This window comes from Macaca thibetana, chromosome 15 (assembly GCF_024542745.1).
Source record: "Macaca thibetana thibetana isolate TM-01 chromosome 15, ASM2454274v1, whole genome shotgun sequence".
Taxonomy (NCBI): Eukaryota; Metazoa; Chordata; class Mammalia; order Primates; family Cercopithecidae; genus Macaca; species Macaca thibetana.
The window spans coordinates 59,916,299-59,930,562 of NC_065592.1; the positions used below are offsets into that span (position 1 = coordinate 59,916,299).

The window sequence follows — 14,264 nt, forward strand, 5'->3', positions numbered from 1 at the left end:
AATAAATAATAAAGCTAATATTTAAAGGCTGAATGATATGATCCAGAAGTATAAGGTCTAATGACTGAGCCCTGAAGCACTTCAGTGTTAACAGCACTCTTATCAGGGAGATAAGGAAAAACCAGTAAAGGAGTCTAAAAAGGGACAATAGGTAGCAGGAAAACCAGGAATTGTGGCATTTTTGCTAATAAAGGAAAAAAGTGTTTTAAGAAGCAGAGAGTGGGCTGGCACAGTGGCTCACTCCTGTAATCCCAGCACTTTGGGAGGCCGAGGCAGGTGGATCACTTGAGGTCAGGAGTCCGAGACCAGTCTGGCCAACAAGGTGAAACTCCATCTCTACTAAAAATACAAAAATTAGCCGGGTGTGGTGGCACATGCCTGTAATCCCAGCTACTCAGGAGGCTAAGGCAGGTGAATCACCTGAACCCAGGAGATGAAGGTTGCAGTGAGCCAAGGTCAGTGCACTCTAGCCACTGCCACTGCACTCCAGCCTGGGCAACAGAGTGAGACTCTGTCTCAAAAATAAAAATAAAGAAGCAGAGAGTGACTAGCTGTCTCAAAACAAACAAACAAACAAACAAAAAAACGCTGACAGATCAACTGAGAGGTAGAAACTTGGAAGAGACCTTTAGATTTGGGAAAAAGAAAGGGCGAGGCATAGTGCCTCCACCTGTAATCCCAGCACTCTGGGCTGAGGCTGGAGGACTGCTTGAGGCCAGAAGTTCAAAACCAGCCTGAGCAACATGGTAAGACCCCACCTCTACAAAAAGTAGAAAAATTAGCCAGGTATGGTGGCGCACATCCGCAGTTCTAGCTACTCAGGAGGCAAGGCAGAAGTACCACTTGAGCCCAGGAGTTGAAGGATGTGGTTAGCTATGATCACACCACTGCACTTCAGCATGGGCAACAAAGCAAGATTCTGTCTCTAGAGGAAAAATAAAGTCACTTTTAGAAAAGTGACTTCTCAGAAAAGTTACTTTTAGAAGAGTAATTTTTTCATAGAGGTGAGGGAGAAAACTGGATTAAAGTGAGTTTAAGAAAGAATAGAAGGAAAGTAACTGGACATGAGTATAGTTATACCATAAGGGGTAACAAATAAATTGTGCAGTGGCTTAAGCAGGAATGGGGTCAAAAGCTATTATTTTAACATGGAAAAATACCAGCATACTTGCATTACTGAAGGGAATAATCCAGTAATGAGGGAAAATGCTATGTTCAGAGGCAGAGATGCTGGAACCAAATCCTTGGAAAGGTAAAAGGAATGAGACCTAGTGCATGAGTGAGGAGCTGTCCTTAGAAACATACTGTAGATGAGAAAATAACAGATGGCAATCTTAGGTAAATGCAGGTATGCCCACCTCCCACATTCATGGTAATTTTAATTCACATTAAGGCGTTTTCTACACCTCTGGGCCCAGAATTGACCTAAAAATACTCAACATAACCTTCTAATCCTACCAATAGATAAGAATTGGCACATATGATGAAATGTATTTACAAAAGTATTTTGGGAGTTCAGAGGTCAGGAAAAGGTACATAAAAGCAAATAGGCCACACTGTCCATCCTTTCTCCAACAGATAACACAAATATTCACTGGAGACATATATGTTATTTTTAAATTTAGAAACAGTACTATGCCAACTGTCCTACTCTAACAGAAACTATAATGACTTGATGGATAAATGTTAACAACAGAAAGCTTCATCAAAATTTAAATTCTGGGAAACTGCCCCTTCTCGGGGTCATGATGGGCAGCAAGATGGCGTCTGCCAGTAGGGTTGTTCAGGTAGTGAAACCACACACTCCATTAATAAGGTTTCCTGACAGAAGAGACAATCATAAACCCAATGTATCAGAAGCTTTGAGATCAGCAGGGCTACCATCTCACTCTTCTGTAATTTCACAACATTCTAAGGGAAGTAAATCACCAGATTTGCTGATGTATCAGGATCCACCAGATACTGCAGAAATAATAAAAACATTACCTCAGAAATACAGAAGGAAACTTGTGTCTCAAGAAGAAATTGAATTTATCCAACGTGGAGGTCCTGATTAACCATGGTGGCTGCTGTTTGTCATCAGACAATAGAATTATCTTTACAATAAAGGACTTCCAAAATGACATATGAGAAACTGTATATTAAACACCTTTAATAAATACTATGAAAAAATGAAATATAGAAAATTTAGATGGACACTTGTATTCCCTAATTTATGTATCTTGGTCAGCTTCTCCACAAGCTTACCTAATTATTTATACACTTTATACTTATTAAAGTATACATTTTTAAATAGCCTATTAATTTAATCTTGATTATCAAACATTACCAGTGTTGAACTATTAAAAGCACATAATGTATAGTAAACTATCATAGGATTCTTATAATTTCACTTTTCTTTCTGTTTAGACATGGAAAAATTTATCAGTCAGAATTGCTGTTTTAGGTATATGATTTTCCTGAAATTGGGTGAGGATCAGTGAAATAATGACTCTATTACTTGTTCTTAATTCTCTGTTCTCTAATGTTTTTTCATTCACAAGTTTACTGGAGTATAACTGGCTTAATAAGTATATCCTACTTTGAATGATAAAAATATAGTCAAGCTAAAATAGGTGACTATACTATTAAGATGGAGGCGATCATACAAAAGGTTCCAAAGAAAGTCAAAGAGCATAAAACGGGAAATAATTAAGAGACCAAAATGAATATAGCATAGGAATAAAGATTTCACTAGAAATTGCAATTTATTATGTTTCAGAGATTGTAAGGAAGTCTTGTTCTTTGGTTTATTTTACTGTTTTATGATCTTATATGCAAATCCTGATAACCATTAACTTTCTCAAACTTAATGTCTCAAAGCCTCATAAAATCAACATAAATATGTACTTACTAAGCAGTTTATGAAACTTTCATGGGGCCCCTCCTGTGCCAAGGGTATGTATATTATGAAGCAAAGCCTCACAAAGCTAAATAAATTCTCTTCCATACCTTTAAAAAAAAAAAAAAGTTAAAGTCCAAACTACTAAAAGCTATCCATATGCTTCAGAAAAGTGCTGTCACCCTTACTCCCAAATCTAAGCTCTTTCTAACCTGTCTTCTCCTCTAAATAATCTTTCTTCGCTCTCTCACTCCTTACCAAGCTTTTATACTGACACCATAGTCAATAAGCTTTCTTACATCCTCAGCCTCTTCACTAGATGCTCCCTGTACCTCCTAGGCCTAATATAAACTAAACTCCCCTTCTTTGGTGGCCCCCATCAGTAAAGGTTAATCATCCCTCCAAGCCCAAGGCCCAGAAGAATGTTTCCAGACCACTCGCCCCATCCCACCCCCACCCTCTGTGCCTTTGAGGGTGTAATATCTAAGTATCTTCATCTCTCACATATACTGATCCATATGCAATCTAAACCTCAGAAATTAGGATCACATTCTACCCTTTCTCCCTGGGTACCACAGTCATCTATAGTCATCTGGGTGAGCAATTCATCCAACGCACCACCAGTCTCATTGTTCCTGAACACCTCCATTTCTACCATCTATATCCACAGCCAAACCCTACATGCTATCTATACCCTAAAAATCTTAAATTCCAATATTCTACTCTGACCAGAATATTTCCATCATTTTCATTATCTCCCTTTTAGCTACAAACACTTGTATATTTACTTCATCCAGACTTTTAATCATTTTAATCAATTATGTTATCTCAATCTTTCAGCTCCTCCTGGCTCTATCATCATCCCTATCCAGTCTAAACTTCACATTCCATCACTCTGACCATTCTTTCAACAAACAATATTTTCAACTCATTTGCATTCTCACCATATGCACATAACAAAATCCAAATACTGTATCAATCCAACTACTTATCATCTCTGGTTCTAGTGAATTTTGCTGCCAAAAGTCACAGAATCATATGAACTAGATTATTACAAATTAATGATCCTGGCCTATCTGGGAAACCTTCCAAAAACTGTAGTTGGCTCTTTCTCCTATTCCCAATGGCATCTGACCAGTCTCTTCTTGTTGAATTCTCTCCCTCCTTATCTTCTAGACGTCCAGTGTCATTAGGCTGTTCCTTCTGTCTTTTTCACTGAGTCATCTTACAGAGCAGTGTTTCCCAGGGTTTCCCTTCTGTTTTATTCTTTCTTATTCTATAAACTCTCTCTTAAGCATCATCCATTCTCACACTGTTTTAACCACCTATAAGTTGATAGCATCCTAATCTCTATCTCCAGCCTAAAATCCTCTCTTTATCTCCAGACCAAAGCTGCCAAATGCCCACTGAACAGCACCAATTGTGTGACCCAAACCCATGTCCAAGGCTACTGATCTTATTCTCCCCATATATCTGATATTCCTAATGTGATTCCTATCTTGGGAAGTCATAAACCTAGGAGGTATCCTTGACTCCATCACTTCTTCATCCCCTACATCCATCTGGCCACTAACTCAATCACCTTAATATAGCTGGAATTCATCCTGTTCTCTCAAGCACCACTGCATTTTCGGAGTTCTGTCATATGTAATAGAAATGTTTGCCTTACTCCACTACAATTCATTCCTCACATTGCCTCACGAAACTGATCTTAACTTTCTTCCACTTAAAATCTATTACTCATGGATCACCACAGCCTCCAGAATAAAGCTAAAAATGGCTAACATGGTGTGGAAGAGAGCTTTCATTACTTACTCCTTGTTTACTTTTTAAAGTTCATCTCTCTATTCTCTCTCTTAACACATTAGGGGTCTATGTTCTGTCTCTAACCTATCTGTTTGTCCTCACTGCTTTCTTGTGCCTGGAATGTCTTATTCTCTAATATCACCAACTAATTCCTACTCACTTTCAAACTTTAACTGAGATGAAAATTCCTCCATAAAGCCTTCTCTGAATCTCCTCAAACCTCACACACAGTTTTCTTCTATCCCCCACTATACTATGTAAACAACTAATCATAATGTTTATCCCATTGTATTTTGGCATTATTTATGGAGTCCATGCAACACTGTAAGTTCCTTAAAGAAAATTTAAGGACCTAGTATCGAAGTAGTTGCTGTCTTTACTGAACAAATGAATAAATAAAAAATAGAGAATACAATACCTTTAATAACTAAGAATCTTTAAAAAATCACATTTACTTAAATGTTTCAACAATTAAAAACATTTAATAAAAAGTATCCTCCATTCCTCTCCATGTGTATGTCCTAATAGCATATACTAAAATCAGGTTTGGTTACATAACCCAACATGCGCAATGACTGGAAAGCAAAGTAGAACTTAAGACTACATTATGAAAGCAGGTAGGCCAAATAGAAAGGCTTGTCAAGAGAGAAGGAAAGATAAACCCTGGCAACCAAAAAAACTTCATAATAAAACTACAGTTACAACACTCATAATTACTGTATGACATTTGTTCAACATACTTATCAACCAAATTAGCAAGAACTCATCTGACCAAAAGGAGAATAGAAGATACCTTCGAAGGCATAAATCTCCAGTTTAGGAGCTTCAGTGGAAAGCTTCATTGGTCCCCAGGCAAGTGAAAAGATAAGTCTTTAAATAAATAATGGTAATAAACTGACCATCTATGCAAGTTGAATTCTCAACTTCCTTTGGCCTAAAGAAATGTTTTCCCATCATGAACAGTGGAAAGCTATACAGTATTTAAAGTCAAGGGTTTTGAAACATCTTCAAAATATATAAAAGTAAAGTAACTCAGACTAATTAAATGAAAACCAATATAAACTTTTAAAATCATAAATGCAATTTTATTACTTCCAATATGACCTGAGTAGGGAAAAAAAAAAAACAATGAGGCCAGAAGTACTTAGAGGGTTATAAAAACTATATGTCAATCCATTGTTTGAAAACAGATGGGCTCTTCCACATCACTTAAAATTTTGTTGTTTCAAATCATTTACATGGAGGAAATTCACAAATATCCCTTGTCCCTTGTCCGATTAGCTTAGCAAATCTTGTTTTATCATGTGGAAATAGTAACAAAACCTCCATCAATCTATTACTAATTGTGAATCACAGACTTATACTCATGTAAGTATAGCATACTTTATTATACATCTCTAGATCTATAGATTTCTCATCTCCTAAAGAAATACATACTACCCACTTGATCAAAATTTAAATTATCACCCTAATTTTCCTTTTGTACTTAAACCAAGTTCATTGTTATACATCAAGAAAAACTGATTAAGATCAAGTTTTGCTATAGACTAATAATCCCGACACTATTATTTCCTTAGACTTCCTCCAAATATAGTTATTATTTCTCATGGTGTTTTGTTTTTGTTTTTTTTTTCCGCTAGAATGTTAATGTCCTCAGCTCTTGAATTTTCCCCCTTAACTTTCTAATCTTGATCAGGTCCATTTCTAGAACTGAAAGATGTAGCACTGACATGAAGGGATCGCTTGAGGTCAGGATTTTGAGACCAGCCTGACCAACATGATGAAACCCCGTCTCTAATAAAAATACAAAAATTAGCTGGGCGTGGTGGCATTCGCCTGTAATCCCAGCTACTTAGGAGGCTGAGGCAGGAGAATGACTTGAACCCGGGAGGCGGAGGTTGCAGTGAGCCGAGATCGCAGCATTGCACTCCAGCCTGGGTGACAGAGTGAGACCCTGTCTCCAAACAAAAACAAACAAACAAACAAAAAATGTAGCAAACGCAAATATTTAAAAAGTTATATTTTCTTAAATTTTCCAAACTCTTGATACTGATATACACAATTTAATTCAACTAATCATTTGTGGACAATATCCCAAAAGTATCATGAACCTAAGAATATTATGCCTCAGACTGTTTCATAAATCATTTTAGACAGGGGTGGGGGGTGGGGGGGAAGGCCAAACGATTTACTGGTAAGCACCATCAATCAGTCAACAAATGAAAAACTCTGGTTACACCTCCACGAAAATTTTGATTTCAAACTATTTATTGACCTGGTTATCAGGCGTTAACTGGAGGCAACAATCAATTAAAATCCAGTAAATTTGGGGTTAATGAAACAAATGTTAAAATAGATACAATATTGATAAATATTAGCCACGCAATGGTAACTTCCTAACATTAAGTAAGCATTAATCAAGGCAGAGGTTTTAGCTTCCACTAATCTATAAAAGCAAGGCAAAATGCTTTGAAAATTGCATTTTTATGCAATTGCTTCAATATCATACCTTTGTATGTAACATTAAAAAGCTCATGATTACTACATTTCAAAATTTACATGAGTCACAGTGCTTTCTACGCAGGAATTGGATGCGAATCAAAATTGTAAACATGCACTTGCTTGGTAGTCAAAAAGTGAATGTGGACAGATACAATGTTCGTTGACACAGTAAAACATAATCATAAAATACATCCTGTGTTTTTAAAATAGTTACTTCCTAACTGCTAACACATTTCAGGAAACATACCATCTACCCCTCCTCTCTTTGAAAATCTCAAAATTATACTAATCCCATTCCCCTTCTTACAGATAGGCCACTGAAACCTAGAGCCATTACTTATACAGTTATCAGGATTACACCCTCAGAGCCACCATAGTTTAAGGGATACTAGAAATTGAAAATAACAACAACAACAAAAAAAATTGCAACTCAAATCTAGACAATAAAACTAGCATATAAACTGTAAGAAAACGCAGGAAATGCCGATTTTAGTATCTGGTATGAGGCTGACCATCAAGGAATCCATCAAAAAAGTTTGGAAAGTATGAATGAATGACTGCATGAAATTGGCAGGATTTCATTGATTTCAAAAGCTCCAAATTCAGGAACCACACTGAGAGATCAGGACGCCACAGCTGAAACTAAAACTCATGAAGGGTAAGTGCAACACAACTGCACGTCTCCACACGTTAGCTGCTGCGAAAATTTCAAAACATATATCTAATACACGCTTTCTTCAGGTAATTGCCACAAGTGCGGACGGAGCCAGAGAACTAGGAGGCTGAAAACAGGCCCTGCTCACCCATAAGCCTTTGCATTATAAGTGGACATGATCTGAGTGAGTCACCGGGAATGAGAAGGAGAGTCACCCAGGCCAGGCAGGACGCGGCCAGAACCTCCTGCTCTGTCCCCAACTAGGGAACCGGTCGAAGGAGAGTGGGACGACTGCAACCTGCTGCAGCAGGTATGCAAGAAGCGCGCCGACCGGCTTCCGAGTCGGGATCCCACTGAGTCCCACCGCAGCCACCACAGCCAGCCCTGCCCAGGTATCTCATAGCTCCGTAACCTCATAAGGCCTAGTCCTCCAGAAGCTGAGAGCCCCGTCAGGACCGGACGAGAGCAAAAAGCAGGTCCTGCCCCACTCCCGGCTGCCCCTCGCCGCGACGCGGCCTTGCCGCCACATGCTCCACTGCCCCGTCTCCCAGCTCAGCCCCAGCCCCGCAGGGCCTCAGCCGCCCTCCATGCAAGCCGATCGGGCCGCAGGCGGCGCGACCCAGCGGTTCCCGAGCAGGGGGCAGCGGTGGCAACCCGCCGCCCCGCACGGCTTACCTCCCTTCTGCCACAAGCTCAGCCCAGCGCCGGCTGCCTGACGTGGCCCGCCCCGCCGCCTCGAACACCCGGGGGCGGGGACTGCAGAAGAGAGCCAATGGGCTGCACATCGCGAGGCCCTGTTCCGCCTCCTCCGCCTGTGGCCCGCCCTCCCCGACTCGCGCGCACGCGCGTCTGAGGCCCGGGCCGCGCACTGCGGTTGGAAGGCGGCGTGGGCGGCGGACCCGAGCTCCGCAGCTGAGCTGGTGCGGGGAGGGCTGCGCGCGGGGGCTGGCTGAGGAGCAGCACTGCAGTGAGGAGTTAGCCCAAGGAAAAGCATATTAAAGGAAACTGCCTAGAGATGCCACTGCAGCGTGCCCGGGTAGTCCTGTTGGCAGCCTGCCCCTATGCAGCTTTTGGCGATGCAAAACGGCTTCTTGGTATTTGGAGATTTTGTTTCCCGGGGGAAATAAATAATACTGATAACATTAAGGATTCAGAAAATTTAAAGCAGACAGCCGACTTGCCGCGAAGACACTTCGTTCTTCGCCTAGTACCTACGGCTTGGTGTCTTTACTTCACTTGGCCAACACAGAACACTGCAGCTCTCCACGCCACTGTGGTATATCCACTTGTTAGATAGTCCTGAGGGCGTTCTAGCCCAAGTGTTTCTGTTGATGTATTCTAGGGGGAACTGGCGCGAGTAATTATTGCTTGTTATTGCTGTTACGATTTTGCCCAATATTTACTGAATGATAAACATGTATTTTCTCCTGGGGCGGGGTGGGAGCTCCCACGTGGGAAGGCTGTGACAGACAGACAGCAGCCACGATGAAACACGCTGAAAAGAGCCAGCAGAAAAAATGAGGAGAGACTGGTATAACGGAGTGGAATTCCGGTTGCGGATGACAGAATGGAAATTATACGCAAGATGAAAGAGTTAAGGCAAATTACTCTAAAAATATCTGACTTAGTTGTTTCTAAACCCTGGGGCACCCTTAGGGGGAAAAAAAGTGCCTGGGTCTCCTCACTTGGTTGAAAAAGCTCTGCTGCGGGACCTTGACATTGATATTTTTCTAAGTTTCCAAAGTTATTTTAATGTGTAGACAAGAAGTTCTGTCTCTCATTTGTAGGAAGTGTTTGGTTCCCCATCACCTCAGATAAGTAATTGTGTATCACAGACCGTTATCAATGTTCCCAATAACAGACTATGCATTCACTCTCTAAGAATTTATCTAAATTAATTTTGGGGCCAGGTGGGCTGGCTCACGCCTGTAATCCCAGCACTTTGGGAGGCCAAGGCGGGCTGAGTTCGAGACCAGCCTGAGCCACATGGTGAAACCCCATCTCTACTAAAAAAAAAACATACAAAAATTAGCCCGGCGTGGGGTTGCGCGCCAGCAGTCACAGCTGCTCTACTCAGGAGGCTGAGGCAGGAGAATCGCTTGAACCCGGGAGGCGGAGGTTGCAGTGAGCCGAGGTGGCGCCACTGCACTCCAGCCTCTGATGGAGTGAGACTCCGTCTCAATCAATCATTCAATCACTCAATCAATATTGAACCTACTTCAAGGTATTCAACCTCTGTTTTCCTTTGCGTGAAAGGAGTTTTATAAGGCTTATAATTCCCTTTTTATGAACATTGATGATATTCTCTTTCAGTCTTCCAAATGCACCAGTATTTCTTTTAGGACTATTTTAATATTTTTTCTTCTATTCCTATATTTCTTGAGGCTCATTAGTCAAAATGATAATTAAACACATAACTATGTAAACAGCGCTGTTCTAAGTACATAAATTTATTTAATCCACAGAACAACTTTATGAGGCAGTTACAGTTATTACCCACATTTTATAAATAAGGAACTTGAGGTACAGCAGGTGAAGCACCTTGACCAAGGTCATGCACCTAGCTAATGGCCAGGCCAAAACTTGAATCCAAGCACCCTGGTTCTCAATGAATAAACGTACTGCCTCTGTTGTAGAAAGCCTGGTTTTAGGAACACACAGGGAAATGCCCATTTAAAGAATGATGTTGAGTCTACTTTTGACACTGACTTAGCATGTTCAAGCTGCTATAACAAAATATCTTAGACTGGGTAATTTATAAACAATAAAAATTTATTGTTCACAGTTCTGCAAGCCGGGAAGTCCAAGCAAGGTGCCAGCAGATTTGGTGTCTGGTGAGGTTCCATTCCTCATGGATGGTGCCTTCTGTGTATCATCACAGGGTGGAAGAGGCAAATAGATTACCTGAAGCCTCTTTTATAAGGGCACTACATGAGTCGTCATAACCTAATCACCTCCCAAAGGCCCCACCTCTTAATCCTGTAGCATTGGAGATTAGGCTTCAACATATTAATTTTGGGGGACACAAACATTTAGACCATAGCAGACATCTATCCTAGATTCAGATTTTGGGCAGGATTGAGGGACTTGACTATTAAACTTGGAGCCTAGAACCGACTTGACGGCTTTTACTGCAGATCTAGGGTTAAGCTGGAAGTCCATGGGCTCACCCCCTCCTCCTGGGGTATACTCCTTCCATACAGGAACTGCAATTCAGCAGGAATCATTTCACCTTTTATTTAATCTAACGCTATACCAGGCCCTGTGGTAGGCACAGGAGATACCAAGTTGAAAGACATATTCTAGAGCTTTATGGAGCCAGCTCATTCTGGAGACCAAGTCAGCAGCCACCAGATTGATTCTGACAAGACTACAGAGATAGACTTTTAGAACGAGAAAGGATCTCGGAAGTTACCAGTCCATGACAAAGTTTTCTCTGACAAATTCTGAAATTAAAAAATATGGACAATATATTAAGTTTTCACAGAAATAAGAACCCTGGTTCCCTGACTCCTACTCCTATCCTCTTTCTACTGCATACCTACTGAATAGCCTGCTTTACGCACTGGGATATAAATTTTTAAAAATTTAAATTTTTTTTGAGACAGAGTCTTGCTCTGTTGCCAGGCTGGAGTGCAATGATGCAATCTCGGCTCGCAACCTCCGCGTCTCGGGTTCAAGCAATTCTCCTGCCTCAGCCTCCCAAGGAGCTGGGACTGCAGGCTTGCACCACCATGCCCCGCTAATTGTTGTATTTTTAGTAGAGACGGGGTTACACCATGTGGGCCAGGATGGTCTTTATCTCTTGACCTCATGATCAGCTCACCTCAGCCTCCCAAAGTGCTGGGATTACAGGAGTGAACCACTGCACTCAGCCAATAATAACAAATTTTAAAAGAAATTAAAGTGAAGGCTGGACAAAAACATTAGAACAGGTTCTAATAGTCCATCTATGTTGTTAGCCAGGAGGAAAAGGATTCTGCCTGCCTAATTAATCATATAACTAAATAGCTTACTTTCCTTCTGAGCTGAAAGCAAAGAATGGAGCCTGAAGGAATGTAGCTACAATTTATAGTTAAATTTTGATTGAGGTATAACCTAGGAAAGATCAGTTTAACTTAGTTGGGCAAACCTACATTTGATGCAGATGTTTGTAGCTCTACACAGCTGGTTCACTGACTTTCAGCCTAAGGAATATTTCTGAGAAACAGCAGAGAGAGGGTGGTCCTTCAGAGGGATTATAAGAGAATCACCTTCATTCATGTAACCTGTGGAGGGTGCGCTAGACTTAATTCCAGAAGGCCCAGCTCTGATGCAAATTTCAATTGAAGGATTAAAACACCTTTCAAATCTATATATTCTGGAATTGTACATGCAAAACTCTGCCTTTTAAATATTTAAGACAAACTACCGTCTTTAAGAGGTAGGCAGGCAGATAGTATTTCTCTTCAACTCCTTGTATTATTTCCACTGAAGTAGTTAAGCAGTTCTCTATTGTATAAGACCCTTTAGATAAGTACACGTTTTGAAGTCAGTGTAGAAGGGCCTATTGACTTTAACAACAACAAAAAAAGAGAGTAAGAAAAATGTGCCCACTCCCAAGTCATTAACACAGCTGAAAAGAATATGCTAACAAAAAAAAGACACTGTAGTCTGAATCCTATACTGTAAGGAAGGTCATGTCACCCACAGCATCAGGAGAGAGACACAAAGCCTTGAACTCAGGCCCAAGCATGCTGGGCTGGCTCAACACGCCCACGCATTCATCATCAGGCACGAAGACTGGGAGGAGAAATTCAGTACTAAATCACAGAGCTCTAGTGTCAGCACATCACAGAAAGCAATCTTATTAGATTTAATTAGATGTATGTGGCTCCAATGGCTCCCCATTTCTTTCTAAGTAAAAGCCAAAGTCCTTACAAAAGCCAGCAAGGCCATACGTGATCTCCTTCCCCTGCACCACACACCTCCATCCCCAACACACACACACACACACACACACACACACACACACACAGGCAGAGTGTCTGTTGCCCCTTTGACCTTGTCTTCTACACACCTCCCCAACTTACTCAACCTGCCTCCTGGCTGCTGCAAGATCTTGGCATTTCTCCCCAGATATCTTTGTGACTCATTCCATCAGATCATTCAAGTCTTTGCTGAGATGTTACCTTCTGGATAAGGCCTTCTCTATCAGTCAGGATCCCAGCAAGAAACAGATGGTACAATCAAATAAGGAAAATTTGAAGAGTTTAATAAAAGCCTATAAACAGAGGTATGAGCAGGGATTAAAAAGATCACAAGGGAGACTCAGTAACATTGGGTGCCCCAAATCACCCCTGAGCTGAAAGCAGAAAGGAGAGAGAGTAGTTACAAAACACAAAGAAGCTATGTTTGGGGCATTTGGTCAAGTAACACAGCCAGTCCACAGTGACACTACAGGGAGGGGGTTCAGGGAATTAATATCGTCATTTCCCTCATTCTCCTCTCTCTTGATCTCCTGAAGCAAGGGGAGCCTGTGCTGCAGTTCATATAATTCAGCCTCCTGCAGCACTGTGAAGGGGCAAAAAGTGAATATCTGACACACTTACCTTGGTTACCTATAACAATTAGAGATTGCTGTGTAACAAACCACCCCAGAACTTAGTGGCTTACAATCACAAACATTTATTCATTCTTAGGATCCTGTGGTTTCCTAGGAAATTCATATTTAGGCTGCCTTTGCTGGTCCCTCCTGGATCTCTTTACATATCTGCAGTCAGCTTAAAGCTTGGCTGGTCTAGGATGACCTCATTCACATGCTTTGTAGTTTGCTCAAGGTCAGCTCAGACAATAAGAATGATGTAGCCATGTATCCCTACTAACTACAACCAATCACTTTTCTTAATAACAAGACAATATCAGATCCTTACTAATATTGACATACTATGTAATCCCCATGCTAAAAGTAATCCAAATTTTTATTTGACTCAGCAATGTTCCCCACCCCAAGGGATAAAATATGATTGATCTAAGCTAGCAATTTCTTTCTGAAATGGACCAGACAGTAAATTTGCCTCAAGTCTCTTTTTGTTCTTCCTGATACAATGTTTTTAATTCTTGGAGGTGCTGAGAGGATTTGATAAAGCAAAGGATATATAAAAACTTCAGTATATCTACATATACACACACACATACATACATTTTTTTTATCCATTCATCTTTTGACAAACACAGGTTGTTTCCGTATTTTGACTACTATGAATAATACTGCAGTGAACAAGAGTGCAGATATCTCTTTGAGTTGCCAGGTTCATTTCCTTTGGATCTATACTCAAAAATGGGATTGCAGTATCAGACATAGTTCTATTTTTAGTACTTTGAGAAACCTCCACACTGTTCTCCATCAGGGCTCTGCCAATTTACATTTCCACCAACCAT

The 14,264-nt window shown here is 40.8% G+C and overlaps 2 protein-coding genes across 3 annotated transcripts in view; one reads left to right on the plus strand and one right to left on the minus strand.

Moving 5' to 3' along the window:
- FOCAD (focadhesin) overlaps positions 1 to 8,586 on the minus strand; it is a 312,387-nt gene extending 303,801 nt beyond the window's left edge. The window contains exon 1 of one of the 2 annotated variants that reach the window (XM_050761318.1): positions 8,520 to 8,586. The gene's annotated coding sequence lies outside the window, so the exon portion shown is untranslated. The remainder of the gene's footprint in view (positions 1 to 8,519) is intronic. The other variant, XM_050761319.1, reaches the window with a different exon arrangement.
- On the plus strand, positions 1,729 to 2,192 carry LOC126937706 (alpha-ketoglutarate dehydrogenase component 4-like). The gene has a single exon (XM_050761354.1). The coding sequence runs from the start codon at positions 1,746 to 1,748 to the stop codon at positions 2,055 to 2,057; it is 312 nt and encodes a 103-aa protein (XP_050617311.1). The 5' UTR covers positions 1,729 to 1,745; the 3' UTR covers positions 2,058 to 2,192.
- Positions 8,587 to 14,264: the final 5,678 nt, after the last annotated feature.